The sequence below is a fragment of the Panicum virgatum genome, chromosome 5K (assembly GCF_016808335.1).
Source record: "Panicum virgatum strain AP13 chromosome 5K, P.virgatum_v5, whole genome shotgun sequence".
Classification (NCBI taxonomy): domain Eukaryota; kingdom Viridiplantae; phylum Streptophyta; class Magnoliopsida; order Poales; family Poaceae; genus Panicum; species Panicum virgatum.
In genome coordinates, this window is record NC_053140.1 from 50380565 (window position 1) to 50395788 (window position 15224).

General features: G+C 54.9%; 1 protein-coding gene across 1 annotated transcript; it reads right to left on the reverse strand.

The window, feature by feature from the left end:
* Positions 1-2819: 2819 nt before the first annotated feature.
* Positions 2820-7122, reverse strand: LOC120708230 (cytokinin dehydrogenase 5-like). Its single transcript, XM_039993365.1, has 5 exons — positions 6307-7122; positions 6000-6127; positions 4946-5215; positions 4310-4581; positions 2820-3409 (listed from the first exon to the last, which is right to left on the reverse strand). The coding sequence occupies exons 1-5, from the start codon at positions 6923-6925 to the stop codon at positions 3085-3087; spliced, it is 1614 nt and encodes a 537-aa protein (XP_039849299.1). The 5' UTR covers positions 6926-7122; the 3' UTR covers positions 2820-3084.
* Between the last annotated feature and the right edge of the window lie 8102 nt (positions 7123-15224).

Consider the following 15224-nt stretch of genomic DNA (forward strand, 5'->3'; position numbering starts at 1 on the left):
GTCGGGAAATCGACCGTAAGGGAGCCTCCCGTACGGTTGACCGTAAATTAGCGAGACCCCGAAATACAATGGCTGAAATTGGACCGGTTTGGATAGTTGAATGATCAATTTGGACAGTTTCATATTTGAGGGATAAAATTGAGCCATGTGTGATAATTCAGGCGTGAAATCAGTTATTTTGCCTTATTGTATTTATAGTTTATGGGCCTTCTAATTGGGCTATTGGGCACAACTACTTTACACAGCAGCAGGGCACACCACCAGCGTGCTTCAACGGCCTGGGCGGAATCTGGAACTCAGCATGTACACTTTTAGCATTAAAAGAGGGAACGCCGAGCCGAACACCGTCAGAGACATGAAAATCAGGCCTGTATGCTCGTCTTCAGAGACATGAAATTCAGGCCCATATGCTCCTGTTGCTCTGATTTTCCCCATATACCAGTACAAAACAGGGAGTAGACCTCAAGAATAACGGAACCAGCGTGATTCTTCTTCTGGTTCTAGTGCATGTGCTCGTTTTCGGATCCTCCTTAAAAGAATCGAAAATAAAAAAAAGAAAGCTACAGACATATAGACGCGCACATCTCTTGGTTCGTGATGTCGCGAACCCGTCCAAAATCTCGCATCCGCCAATCACCTATCACGCTGCTGCGGCGCCAATCAACAGGCCAAGACCAACATTTCGAGTTCAGGATCGCGCCGGCTCCATCCAACCATTCGAGTGCAGGCTGCTCCTCAATCACGGCGAAGCCAGCAGCTGCGCCGAACAGCACGGGCAAACAGCGCAACGGCACCCAGATCGGAGATCGCGCCGCGGGCGAATCCCCCCAGGCCCCAGGCGGCTAGTACGTGCGATCCCCGTTTCTGTGCACGGACCCCCATTCGCAAGCCAAGCCTGCGACTGCCAACGACCGGATGCATTTACTCCTAGGCCCGGAGGTGACAGGCCTGCCGGGGAGGGGGGCATGCCACAAGGCAGGCAGGCAGCACCGCTGTTCATCGTACCGATATCTTAACGGCCTGCTCTCGGTGCAGCGAATGGGACGGCCACGCACGCACCATCCGGCCGGGAGCGGGGAGCCCAGCCGCCCCCCGTCTCCTGAGTCCCGACTCCTAAAGTCCTGAGTTGAGGCCGATCGCATCGAATGGGCAGCGCCAGGACGAGGCCATGTACAACGTGCGGGCGCGTCGAGGTCAGAGGCAAGGGCCCCGGTGCCGGGCTGCCGGCGGCCCGTGTGATGCTGACACGCCGGCGGCGCGGCCCGAGGACCACCGGCGGGTGCAGGGGCCGTGAACCTGGCCGTGCCCGGCCGCTGCGGCGCTGCCATGCGTCGTCCTCCCTGTCCACCACCACCAATCGCGCGATATTCCCCTCCTCTCTCTACGTTTTTTTTTCTTGCTCCTCTCGTGTTCGTTCGTGTCACATTCGCGATGCTCCTCACCTCGACAATGGCTCCTCACCTTCAACAGTACAAGCTGCGAGCGACACTGCGGCGGCCACTGACATGGGGCGCCCTCCACCCAACCATTTGTCCATTCCGCCTTTCTCGTGTATTGCAACGCGGCTTGAATGCGCGAGTACGTTGGTGGCACCTCAGTGTCGATGAGAGTTTCATGAAGAATTTTATAATATTAAATATATGGCAAGGAAAGCGAAAAATAAAGTTTCATGAAATATGATAAGAGTTTCATCACCATGAAACTCATCTGGCACAGTTACCTAGTTATCAATCTAAATAACTGTACCCATAAAACTCTCACTGACACTGACCTCAGCGGCACATCCAGGGTTCACCTAACCGGTGGGAACCGGTCCGGTTTGACCAGTTACCGGTCAAACCGGTCCGGCCGGAACCGGTTTGGGCCGGTACCAAACCGGCCCAAATTCAAAATTTAAATTTAAATTCAAAAAATGAAAAAATTCCAAAAAAATACTTCAAGGTGCGACAAATCTAATGGTGTCAAATTTTCTCAAAAATTCATTCATTTAGTATAGTTTGCGGGGATTTGAAGTTAAACAAAAAAAAGCGTGCATACAAAAGTATACAAATACAATATAAAAGTAGTACAAAAGAGGGTTGGAGAGTTCATTTAGACTAAAATATATTATACAAACATTTATTTAATATACTTTGCGGGCATTTGAATTTAAAACAAAAAAGAAAAAAAATTAAATTTGACCGGTTAACAGTCAAACCGACCGGTATATCGGCCAAACCGGCTGGTATACCGGTCAAACCGGTCGGTTCCCAAATGTGCCGGACGATTTGAATTTGCACTGGGATTTGATCAGTTTCCGGTGAAACCGGTCCGGTTTACCGAAATCGGAGTGCTCCGGTTTGGAGTGTCCGGTTGGAAAAAAAACCCTGGGCACATCCCCCTCCACCGTCACAAAGTGCGTTGATGACAGAAAAGCGCCGCTAAAAATAAGCCGCGGAGACAGACATGGCGCGAGCACTCACCCCGCCGTCGTAATAAAGTTACACTGCGCCCAACCATCCATCTGGTCCCTCCCCTTCCGCCATTCATTTTTGCTTGCCCCTTCGATATTTGAATTAGTACAGTATTTCCGTCCTTCCCCAGCTTGACATTCGTACTCCTGTTTGTCTGCGGTCGCCAGGACTGGTGTGGCACGGCGGGCCAACCGAATCCTGCCCGTTTCAAATCTGTCCCCGTGTCCCCTGCTACCATCCGGTTGCCTGTTTGCAATTCAATTGCCGCGCTATGGAAGCGTGAAGCCTACTGACCACCTGCACGGCTCATGCCGTTCATGGCCATGGATCGACCGCGCCAGGAGATGGGTAAGAAAAGGGAGCGGGGGCAGGCGCCGGAATTTACCGCCAAAAAAAATTCACTTTGGCACATTGACATTTACTCTCACCTGCCCTATACAGAGAACCAATCACAACTGCTATGCCACACCACCACGTGACGAACCACCCCACTTTTGTACATCGATGATCAACCAGGGAGCGCTAACTATAATCAACCAACTAAATAATCTTCCTCGTATACTGTAACTACCTACACGCGCCTAACAAATTAATCAGTAGCAGCTCGACGACCACCACCACCACCACGAGCCTACGAGTCGGAGACGAGCGCCGGCGGCGGGAAGATGCCCTGCCCTGCGGCCAGGATGGCCCGGGGGTCGAACTCGGCCTTGAGCCGCGCGAAGCGCTCCCACCGCGCGCCGCCGAAGTGCTCCGCCCACTCGTGCCGCGCCTTGTGGTTGGGCAGGTACTGCTTGGCGCCGATGCCGGCCTCCGCGCAGAAGTCGAGGATCCGCTGGTTCTGCCGGGACAGCGCCTCCAGGCTCTCCGGCGCGCCCGGCACCGCCGACCGCAGGAACGCCACCAGGTAGAACACCTCCTCGTCAGGGGTCACCACCGAGCTCCGCGGGTCCCACCTGCGCGCGCACAAAGAACACAGAGCACACCAGGTCAGCTCATTGTCCATCTCGGAACTGCAAATCCGCAATCGATCTAAGCAGCAACCTAATCGAAGCTGGAAAGGTTGAATAGAGTATATGGAAGAAAGAAAAAAAAAGAAAGCAGCGGGTTTCGGCAGGATCGCCTGGTGATTCTGGTACGGCTTTTTAGGTTGTGAACGAATGCGCTGAAGCTGAAGGCAACAAAACAACTGGTGCATCTACCTGGCCACTACTAACCCCACTTAAATTCCCCAAAGTAAAGGTGATCGATCGGATTCAGCAATTGAGCGACGCCGATTTTCTGACCGTGCCGTGATCCCTTGCGCCGTGTAAAGCTCTCGCGGCGCCGGTTTAAAATGGCTGGTCGGCGCCACCGCCGCGCGCGAGATCGGTGGCCGGCTACGGGCGGCGCTGGCAATAGAATAGGCCCCTGTCGCGGGAGTGCGCGGTATGTCCGCGGCCATTCAACCGGCCGGGCGCCCGGATCCGGCGAGCGCAGCTGGGCGGATTAATTAATCCGCGGCAACCTGCCGCTAGGCTTGATCGTGTGGCGCCAATCATGGCGCACTCGACCGGCAACAGCGAGGCCGAGGAGGGCGAGCCCGCCACCTGCGCCGCGCGTGCACTGCCGCCCGCCCGCATGTGAGCGCGGGGCGGCGCGGAGGCTCATGTGTTGTCCGCCCCCGTGTCTCGTGCGCTGCATGTGGGGGATTTGGGAGGTTGGTTGGTTGGAAGCGCGGGCGGCGGCGGGGGACGGCGACGCGCCGCGCCTCCGCGTGCGTGGCGGCGCGGCAGATCTTTGAGCGCCAGGCAGAAGGCAGGCAGATGCGATGCGTTCGCCAAGTTGTCTTTGTATATGAGGATGGGTTGACTCACTTGTGCTTGTTCATGGGGTAGATGAGGATGGGCCCGCCGGCGCCGGCGGTGCGGCCGCCGAGGATGCCACGGAAGACGCCGCGGTCGAAGTCGGCGATGCGGGACGCCGGCACGAAGAGGTTGAGCCACGGGTGCGGGACCTCCCACATGCCCTTGGCGCGCAGCTTCAGCTCCGCCTTGTGCACGCGGTCCAGGAAGTCCACGTACGGCAGGTCCGTCGTGAACACCGTGCCCGGCAGGAAGTTGAGCTCGCCCAGCAGCGCGTCCACGTCCTGAAGAATAGAAGAAAAAAATCACAAATTGTCTTAGCTTCTTTTGCTGCCTCGCTGCATTGCAAAGGATAAAATATTTCCGTGCCGACGGAACAAGATCTAGGAGCAATTCAGGATCCTCTTTTTTCTGTGATGATCTGCACGCGCACGTGGATGTCACCACACTATCATCCGGCTACGATTAGTAGTACTATCAAACCGGCTATAACTATACTATCAAACATGGCTCCAATGATTGGCTCGCCGCCCAAAAATGGGGCGGCTTGGGTATCAGGCGCTGTTTCATTTATTTTACAAGGACAGACCCCATTAGGAGTCAAGCAGCAGCAGTGTCACTAAACAAAGAAAGGCGGCGGGCGCTGACCTGGTCGACGGACTCGGCGTCGTCTTCGTCGTAGTTCTTGGTGACCTCGAGGCAGTAGAGCACGCCGGAGTGGTGCTTGAGGGAGCTGAGCTTCACCGGGTTCTGCGGCGAGAAGAAGGAGGAGCGCCAGTTGTTGATGAGGCCCTCGGCGGCGACGACGAAGCCCTCCACGTAGTCGAACCGGCGGCCGCCGGCGCCGAGGGAGATGAGGCGCTCCTGGTCCGCCGTGAACTCGGCGAAGTTGGAGTAGAGCGCCCGGATCCACCGAACCTGCAGCACCCACCAAACTGGCGTTAATTAAGCGGCTCGCGATCGACGTTCGCCTTAGATTACACGGGGAATAAGATCTTGCGCAAGATCCCGCGAGCTAAACAAAAACCCGGACGACGACGACGGCTAATCCGTCAGCAGATCGAGCAGGTTGATCGGCGACGAGGACCCACGGAGATCGGCCCGAACCACCTGACCGGACGGGCAGACGGCAGACCACTAGCTAGTGAGGGCCCCGCTTTTCCGGCAAACTGACGAGCAGCGTAACGAGAAGACTACAGTTCCTAGCTCCCGGCTGCCGAAGCGAAGCCGGAGGAGCCGAGCCGAGCGTACGTGTCGTACACCCCCGGGCGCCGCGCCTCCCTGCCCAGGTCGGCTATAATTAGCGGCGACACGTACGCGCGGGTGGCCCTTTTCGGACGCCACACATGTGGCAGCCGCCTGCGCCAATCAAAGAGGGTTCGCGGCCGGCAGAGAGGCGCGCTCGCCACTTGCATTGCATGGCCGAGCTCCCTGCTGGGTCGATCGGCTTGGAAAGCGAAGCCGCTGACACACCCGCGCGGTTGCCGCACGAGACACGGCTCACGAGAGCGAAAGCGAAAGGCGGCCGCGCGCGCGCGCGCGAGATATTATGCGTCCGGGCTCCGTCCCTCTCTAACTGCGGCCTTTGGGGTTCTGTGGTAGCAGCAGTAACTAACTACGGTGTTATTAGCGATAAAAGAATCAGCTGATGCAGGTGATGAGCGCAGGGAGGAGAATGCGTGTCGCTGAGGTTAGTTGTTACCCTTTGGGGAGCACGCTCGAGGGCGATGCGCGCGCGCGTGATGATGCCGAACTGGCCGAGGCCGCCGAGCGCGCCGAAGAAGAGGTCCGGGTTCTGCGCCTCCGAGCAGGTCACCACCTCACCCTTCCCTGCGAACCGCACGGGTGTCAGTCGAGCGATCCAGAGCGCGCTTGCATGCCGCGCTCGTCGGGGCAGGCCGCGGAACGCGCGCGCGGGGAGCTCGGGATTATCAATCGGCGGCAAAAATAAAGCTTGTGGATTGGATGGATAGTTATGGATTAGCTAAAAACGGCCAGGAGCTACGCACCCGTGACGACGTCGAGCTCGTAGACATTGCTGATCTGGGGCCCGTGGTGGAAGGCCTGCCCGCTGATGCCGGCGTTGGAGAGGGTGCCGCCCACGGACAGGTAGAGGTAGTCCGTCCAGGACCGCGGCGCGAGCCCGCCGTGGGAGAGCGTCCAGTTGAGCACGTCCACCCACAGCTCGCCGCCCCACACGTCCACGTAGTGCCCGCCCAGCGCCGACGAGTAGGCGGGCAATGCCCGCGCCCCGGCCCGCGCTGCGGCGCCGGGGCCGTGGCTCATGTCCACCACCACCCCGCCGGGCGCCTGCGCCTGCCCGCTGATGGAGTGGCCGTGGCCGCGCGCCGAGACGCGGAACCCGCGCGCCGACCCGTACGCGGCGCGGACCAGGGCCGCCACATCGCCGGCGCCGCGGGGCTGGAACACCGCCACCGGCTCGGCGCGGGCGAGGCCCCCGAAGTCCCGCGACGCCTCGCGGACGTCGGACGCGTCGACGCTGAGGCGGCCGCCGCCCGCGACGTCGCCGAGCTGCAGGAGCTCCGCGGGCGGCTCGACGGGCAGCCCCACGGTCGAGATGAGGGAGGAGATGAGGACGAGCAGCATGAACGCCAGGCACCGCGCCATTGCCGCCAGCCCGGCCCTTGGTCTCGCTACGCCTTCCGCTCCGCGCGCTTCTCGGCCTTGTTTTTTTTTTTTTTGAGAGTGCTTCTCGGCCTTGTTGGTGGAGGTTGGAGAGCAGGGAGACGAGCTGCTGAGAGCTGGGAGCACGGGGGAGAAGGAGGGAGGAGGACGAGGAGGTGATGAGATGGATGAAGTGGTGTGCAGCGGTGGCGAAGGTGGCGTATTTATAGGGCGCGTGCGCTCGAAGGCGGGGAAGGGGCCGCGGCCCGAGGGGGGGTGCTGGTGGTGGAAGCCGGGGGGGGGGGGGGATTGATTAGACAAAGCGATTAGGGAGGAGACCGAGGAAGATAGGAGAGAGAAGGGAGTGACGATGTGCCGAGGGAGGGAGCAGAGAACACGGCCGGGACGGGCGCGCGCGAATAAACAACTCCGGAGGCGCGTCATGAACATCCCCTCTCCCCGGAGGGGAGAGCCGAGACTTTCTTTTCTTCTTGATACGAGTATAAAGACTCGGCCGCCCAATTTCTTTAGATATTGACTGACCGGCTAGTGGAGTACTTGGGCGGTGCGCTTAGCTGGGAAGAATCCTGCGCCTGCCTGATAAGGATCTCTTCGGTCCGGACACTACTAATAGGAGGATTTCATGGGAAGGTACAGAAATGGGGAGCTTTACTGCGTAGTAAGAGTGTAGTATTTGTTGGGGATTGGACCTTCGGGTCAAACCTTCACCCTAAAAAATGCTCTCTAACCTCTTTGCAGGGCCACAACGAAATGGAGACAAGCATACCCGAAAGTATCGGATGAACACTAAGAAGCGCAAGCTCAGAAACCATGACCTTCGGTCCGAAGGATATCACCTTCTGAAGGCCGAAGGTAACGGATGGCTGCCCAGAAGCGCAAGCGCAAACACCAAGACCTTCGGTCCGAAGGATACCGCTTCCGTCGTGCCGAAGGTGACAAACGGCCACCCGGAAGCATAAACTCGAAGATCAAGACCTTCAGGAAAATAGCCCGCGACCGGGAACGAGGATGACGGCTGGTCGATCGTTGATGGAACCTTCATGGCCCAAACTCCCGGAGGTACCCGAAGATTGTTGTAACCTTCGTCGGTTGAAGACATGTGAGTAAAACGTGAATATGTGAGAAGGTCGGATTTGTACACCTCCCGAATACGTGAGAAGGTCGGATTTGTAAACCTCTCACCTTGTAATTTTACCCCGGAACCGGCTAAGAGTGAGCTGTAAATGAGTTGGGAGGGGCCAATTTAGGAAAACCTAGCCGAGGGCTAGGGGTATAAATAGCCCCCTCACTCCACAGTGTAAAGGGTTGAATTTCCTAATTATTATTGGAGAGTTCGACACCTACTTTCGTTGTCACCTTTCTCATTGTTCATGCTCTCTGTCTGGGCATCTAAGAAGCAAATATCCCAATAGCGGCGCCCATCGTTCAAGCACGTAAGACAACCCTCGATGGCCCCAGCGAAGAAGAAAGCCACCGCCGGCACCACAAGCACCTCCACTGAGCCTGGCCGCACCCTCGACGGCCCTCAACCGCAGCACGAAGGAGCCAACCCACAAATGGAAGACATCAACAACGAAGCTGCCCCTCATGGAGACCTGTTTGATAACACTGAAAACACAGAAGCTCATCAACTCACAGAAGCAGCACTCAAGCTCAAAGCCCTTGAAATGAAGAAAAAGAACATTGAAGAGGGCAATGGACCAAGCAAACAAGCTAGCCGAGTGTCGGTACCCTGCAACTGGGGTACCCACTCCTACTGTGCCAAGACTCACGTAGTTATCCGTAACTACGCCCTAAGGAGCTGAGTAGCCGGACCTCTGGGGTCCGACTCTATCTCACCAGACCAACGGTCCGGGACCCGCTTCCCGCTAGGGGACGGGTCTGGTGTCACCACGTGTCCTAGAGGTGGAAATGCTCAGTACCTGTGGCCGCGGACCCGGACCCCTGCAGGTGGGTCCGGGACCTCCACGTGCCATCCGGACTCCCACATATGGGTCCGGGACCTCCACGTGCCTATCCGGAACCCCGTGAGGTCTCGGCTCAGCTAGCTGATCGGGAGGGGTCCGGAGCCGCCACGTGTCACGCAGACGCGGGCGCAAGCCTTCCGCTGGAAGCTCCCTCACCCACCCGCATTAAGTGCGAGTGGTTGAGGCAGGCTCTGCTGCCTCTGGGCACGGGGTAGCTTTTGTCAGTCCACACTGTAGATCGCCAGTTACCGAGGCGGCTCGTCAGTTACCAAGACAAGCATTAAAGACTCAGCGCCGTGCGCATGGGCGACGAGTCATGATGACCAGCTACTGACTGGAGCAACAGTGCACGCAGCTACAGTGACTGAGTCAGTAGTTCGGCGCTTCATCATGACCTCGACGCGCGGCTGCAGAGGCTAGACTCTACTCTGACAGGACAGCTCAAGACCATCCCTGGTCAGAAGCTACGCACGGAAGCCGACGACAAGATCTCCGGATCTGAGGCATTGAAGGCCAAAGTGTAGTTTACAATACATCGCCGGGTCCACATGTCGGGGCCCCGCTCAGTGTACGTGCTCCCCTTGGACATATAAAAGGGAGAGCACGCCCCTAGAACATGACTTCAAGCTCTCCGGACACACAGGCTCTCGAATCCTCTCTCACTCTCGTGGGAAGGCAATACAACACACAGTGGACGTAGGGTATTACGCTTCGGCGGCCCGAACCACTCTAAATCTTGCTGTGTTCATCGTGCTCTCGAGTAAGATCCATCTGGGACTAGCTAACCCCCGAGTACACACCCTCTGGGCTAGGGCGGGTGCCTTCCGCCACCCGGCCATGGTTTGCAGCACCACCACACCGAGGCCAGGCGCAGGCTAGCAGAGATGGAGGCAGAAGTTGAGAGCTTGCAGAGGGCATACCAAGAAATGCCCGAAGGTTCCTCCCAGCAAGAAAACCGCGTCATCCTCCAGACAGCCTTCGCTCATAATGAGAACCAAAGGCCACCGCCGGTCAACCTCCCATTTGACCCGACCTCGCCACTCTCAGTCGCTTTGCAGCGAACTTCATGGCCGCTCGGCTACAAGCCAACTTAGCTCCCCAAGTACAACGCTACAACAGATCCAACTCAGTTCCTCATGGCCTACGAAGCAACCATCGCTTCGGCTAGTGGTGACGACTCCACCATGGCCAAGTCCTTCATCATGGCCTGCGAAGGTTCTGTGGCTAACTGGTATTCGTACCTACCTCCGTAATCAATCAACCACTGGTATCAGCTGAAAGGAAGGCTCCTCCAGGACTTCCAGGGCTTCAGAAGGCTCACTACCAACACTGTCAAAGATTTCAAGTGCCCCTAGCATGACCGCGAGCCTCTCTATGACTACTTCCGGAGGTTCGTCCAAAAGAAAGCTCAAATTACAAACTTTCCAGAGAAAGATGCGATAGAAAAATGCATCGAGGGACTCCTGCCTGGTCAGCTTGCTTCCCACCTCATAAGAGAGCCTCCGAGGACTCTAGAGGAGCTTTATTCAGAAGCAGAAAAATACGCGAAGTCAGACGCCGACCACCGCAGAAGGGTCGAGCAAAGAAGAATCATGCGTCAGGCTGAAAAATACAACCAGCAAACATGGCAGCAAGAGAAGCAGCCAGCTCAACAGCTCATCTTACCTCTGGAAACTTCGCACGAAGATGAGGATCAGATAACCTTCGATCCCTTCATGACACCACCAGAGCCGGAGCCCCAACGCTCAAACGACAAGCCATCAGTTCCGACACGTCCACGGACACCGCCGAAAGACTCTCGCTGGATTGCTGCTGCTGCTGAGACGGCTGCGAACCACCAACCTCTCCTTCGGGAGCTTGACCTGAGTCTGCACGAATAACCGCCCTCTTAATGAATGCCATATCTACAAAAAAACAAAGTCAAATTAGAAACAAAGGCCCAAACGAACCTTCGATCAACCTCGCTGTTTGTTTAGTGCGAGCCATGAGCCGCAAAGCTACTCACACCGAAGAAAACAAGCAGCCTGATTCGCACGAAAGAAAAACCTTCGGGAAAAGTGCTTTATAGCCGAAAGTGTCGAAGGTAAACCAAGCTCGAGAGGGCACAGGCTTTACCCCCCCACCTCCGCTTTTTATAGGCGGTGAAAAGCAACAGTGCCAACGGTAAAACCGAGGAGACGGCCAACCAAGCGGCGCAATCAGAGCCCGACACGTACACAACAAAAATCGACCATTGCAGCCGACGATTCGGGAGACGTTCTTCCTCGGGAGCTTACCGAAGGTTACGCGCAATCTTCTTCATTAACAAGGGTTCGGACCGTCGGCTTTGGACCTCGCTCTCGAGGGGCTACTGTTGGGGATTGGACCTTCAGGTCAAGCCCTCACCCTCAGAAATGCTCCCTAACCTGTTTGCAGGGCCACAACGAAATGGAGACAAGCATACCCGAAGGTATCAGATGAACACTAAGAAGCGCAAGCTCAGAAACCATGACCTTCGGTCCGAAGGATATCACCTTCTGAAGGCCGAAGGTAACAGATGGCTGCCCAGAAGCGCAAGCGCAAACACCAAGACCTTCGGTCCGAAGGATACCGCTTCCGTCGTGCCGAAGGTGACAAACGGCCACCCGGAAGCATAAACTCGAAGATCAAGACCTTCGGGAAAAGAGCCCGCGACTGAGAACGAGGATGATGGCTGGTCGATCGTTGATGGAACCTTCATGGCCCAAACTCCCGGAGGTACCCGAAGGTTGTTGTAACCTTCGTCGGTTGAAGACATGTAAGTAAAACGTGAATATGTGAGAAGGTCGGATTTGTACACCTCCCGAATACGTGAGAAGGTCGGATTTGTAAACCTCTCACCTTGTAATTTTACCCCGGAACCGGCTAAGAGTGAGCTGTAAATGAGTTGGGAGGGGACAATTTAGGAAAACCTGGCCGAGGGCTAGGAGTATAAATAGCCCCCTCACTCCACAGTGTAAAGGGTTGAATTTTCTAATCATTATTGGAGAGTTTGACACCTACTTTCGTTGTCACCTTTCTCACTGTTCATGCTATCTGTCTGGACATCTAAAAAGCAAAGATCCCAACAGTATTAGTAGTGACCTTGCACGGGAGTAAACTGTGGTATCTGGAAGCTGTGACGAAATTCTCGTCTCCCAAAAGTGGTTTCAGCTTCGGGATAAGATGGGCGTGACGACATAACTAATTACTTGTGCTAGTAATTGACTTGACCGTGGAAGCATGCAGAGTCCAGATTCCTTGGTTAAGAGTATATTAAGGGGGTGTTTAGTTCATTTTGCAAAATTGTGTAAAGATGTAAAAAGGGCATTTGAAGTACTAAATGAAGTCTATTTGTAAAACTTTTTCATAGATGGGTTGTAAATCGCGAGACGAATTTAATGATGCTAATTAATCCATATTTAATTAATAATTAGCGGATGGTTACTATAGCATCACTGTTGCAAATCATAGATTAAGTAGGCTCATTAGAATCGTCTCACGATTTACAGCCCATCCATGCAAAAAAAGTTTTGTAAATAGACTTTATTTAGTACTTAAAATTAGCAAGATTCCGTTTCACTTTAATGTGTTTACGGTTTTTTTGCAAAAACTTGTAAAGATCTAAACAGGGCCTAACCCATCTAGTACTAGTGCATTGTTTTTCACGCCGCTGGTGTGAAAAGTGATTACGGGCGCTGGTACGTTTCCGCTGATGTAAAAAGCCCTGGTTTTTCAATGTTAAACCCCCGGATGAGGAAGGAATTCCCAGCGCCGTGGGAGCACTCTGCACTCAACCAAAAGAGAGGAGATCCTTCGCCCCGCTTCCGTATCTTACCAACTTTTCAGGCCGCCACGCCCGCCCGTCCTCATCATCTCACCGGAGGCAATGCAGATGGGGAGAATCTGAGCACCGCACCCGGCACTGCATTTATCTCTGCTCTACTAGCCTCTCATCTCACCCCAAATAAAGTACTCGCAGTACACGCCAGATCCACTGCTTTCCCTGACGAGGCTGCAGGCGTTTTTCTTTGGCTGTGTTTAGATGAGATGAAAAGAGGGAGAAAAAGAGGGATAAAAAGTCACATCAGTCACTATAGCACACTGTAGCACTTTTCGTTTATTTGTGGTAAATATTATCCTACCATGACCTAACTAGGCTCAAAAGATTCGTCTCGCAACGTACATCAAAACTATGCAATTAGTTTTTTTATTTAACTACATTTAGCATTCCATGCATGGGTTATTTAATATATTTAATGTTTCGATGTGATAGGAGATGTGATGGAAAATTTGGAAATTTGGTGGGAACTAAACACACCCTTCGAGGCTTTACGGAAGTACGCGCTGCCCAAATCTTCAGCGAGAAACGTGCAGCAGCAGCTACCGAGAGTACTACTCTAGGCTGTTGAGTGCCTTGGGTATAGCTAGGTCGTCGTAACGGTCAACAACATCTCGGGTTCACCGCTGGGTCTTTTAATTCCAAAAAATTTAAATTTTGGTAATATAGCACATTTTCTTATTATTTTACAATTAATGTTCAATCATAATCTAATTAGTTTTGAAAGATTGGATGCGACAGTAGAAAATTTTTTGAGAACTGAATAGCGAAATTTTTCAGCTTGCCTACGCTCGCTGGATACTACTGCTTTCTTCCACAGTGGCCTGTGTCTGTAGGCTGCTGCCCTAGCGCTAGGCAAGTACTAGGCAGCACTAGGCACCGGCACATCGGTCGATCGGGCAATCGCAAGCACATTTCGAGAAAATCGTCAAACACCGTGTTCGGCAGACTGGAACTGGATGCGGGAGCTAGAGTAGTGTGAAAGAAAAACACTATTATTTAGCTGGTGTCTGGAGGCTGGAGCTAGAGTAATGTGAGAGAGAGTTAATGTAGGACTAGAGGCTCAATCCACCAGCCGAACAGGGATCGACTGCACAGGATCGCGCGAAGATTTGCCCCTCCTTTTCACTTTTTCCCCGGCTCGTCGCTGGCGCGAGGCGAGAGGACATGCATTGGTTTCCGTCTGAAAAAGAGGCGACGAGGTGGTGCAGCTAGCCGCCGGCCGGGGCGTGCCATGCATGCCATGTGCTGGAAGTCGGATTCCGCCACGACTTGACGGAGGGGAAAGGTCCGATCCGCTTCCTCCTGCTTTTCCCCAAAGACTATCCGCTCCGATCATCAGCAATGGCGTCAGGGATGCCATCGATGCACGAGGTGCGCGAGTGTGCGACGACCACTGCGCGGGACATGTGTGCCGCATGCGTTGCTCCTTGCGGTACACGGCGCGGATCGGGCGCGCGGGGATAAAGGCGATCGGAAAACAATCGCGGCAAAAGTGCGAGACCGAGGCGACGATCTTACCTACTGGGGGTACCACGGTACGAACGAACGACGACTAGCCGACCCGAGTACGGCAGCTCGGTTGGGGCTAGTAGCGTGTGCCAGCGGTCGGGCATCAGTGATGTTAACATGGCCGGCGTTTGTACATTTTTTGCAGGGTCTCTGGAGCAACCATTAATAACTGGCCAACGAATCTTGCGTTCGTGCCTACAGCAATGATACTGTATATACTTACAGAACATATGATTCGACCAGTTTATTGTCGATGCCCGCGTATGTGATCGCGCGCGTCTCGTGAGAATGGCATCCACCGTTAGATAAAAGCAGCTAACATGGCGGTCAAGGCCGACACGCAGCACTGCACTTGTAGTCATGCGAGCAGCTGCTTCCTACTCCTGCTAGTATATACTTAATATCACCGCCGGTCCGTGTTACAAACCGGCGGTGATATCACCAACGGTTTGTACCACGAACCGGCGGTGATAGACAGCATCACCGCCGGTTCCAATGGCAACTACGACCACCAACTCTGGACCCGGCGGTGATACTCATCACCGCCGGTTCATGTTAAACCGGCGGTGATAGCCCGTTGGCAATGACCAATTCTCTAGTAGTGATAGGCCGAATTCATATCCCGCGTCGGGCTTCCTCTCTTCAAGATACGAATGAGCTGATTGTTGCGTATGAGCCGAATCCATGCCCCGCGTCGAGCTTCCTCTCTCCAGGACACGTGTCGCGGCCACAACGTCCAGGCGCTCTCATCCTTCCCTTTCCATGACGTATAAGAGTAAGAGTATAGGCTACGGCTACCAGTCTACCACAGCATGAGATCTCAGATCTCCGTGCACCTGTCCGCTTGCCACTAACCATCGGTTTAGGCCAGCGTGCACCATGATGCGTCGACCCCGAGACCACCGCCATTCCCGATCTGTGGTCTCTCGATAGTTGCCGACGACCCCGCGCCCCTCTCAAGCCA

Excerpts from the sequence above, each read along its gene's own strand:
- LOC120708230 (XM_039993365.1), bottom strand. The coding sequence starts at position 6,925 with ATGGCGCGGTGCCTGGCGTTCATGCTGCTCGTCCTCATCTCCTCCCTC. Across the intron at positions 5,216-5,999 it reads TCGAGCGTGCTCCCCAAAGG|GTTCGGTGGATCCGGGCGCT; the intron begins GTAACAACTAAC and ends TGGGTGCTGCAG. Across the intron at positions 4,582-4,945 it reads ACGCCGAGTCCGTCGACCAG|GACGTGGACGCGCTGCTGGG; the intron begins GTCAGCGCCCGC and ends TCTATTCTTCAG.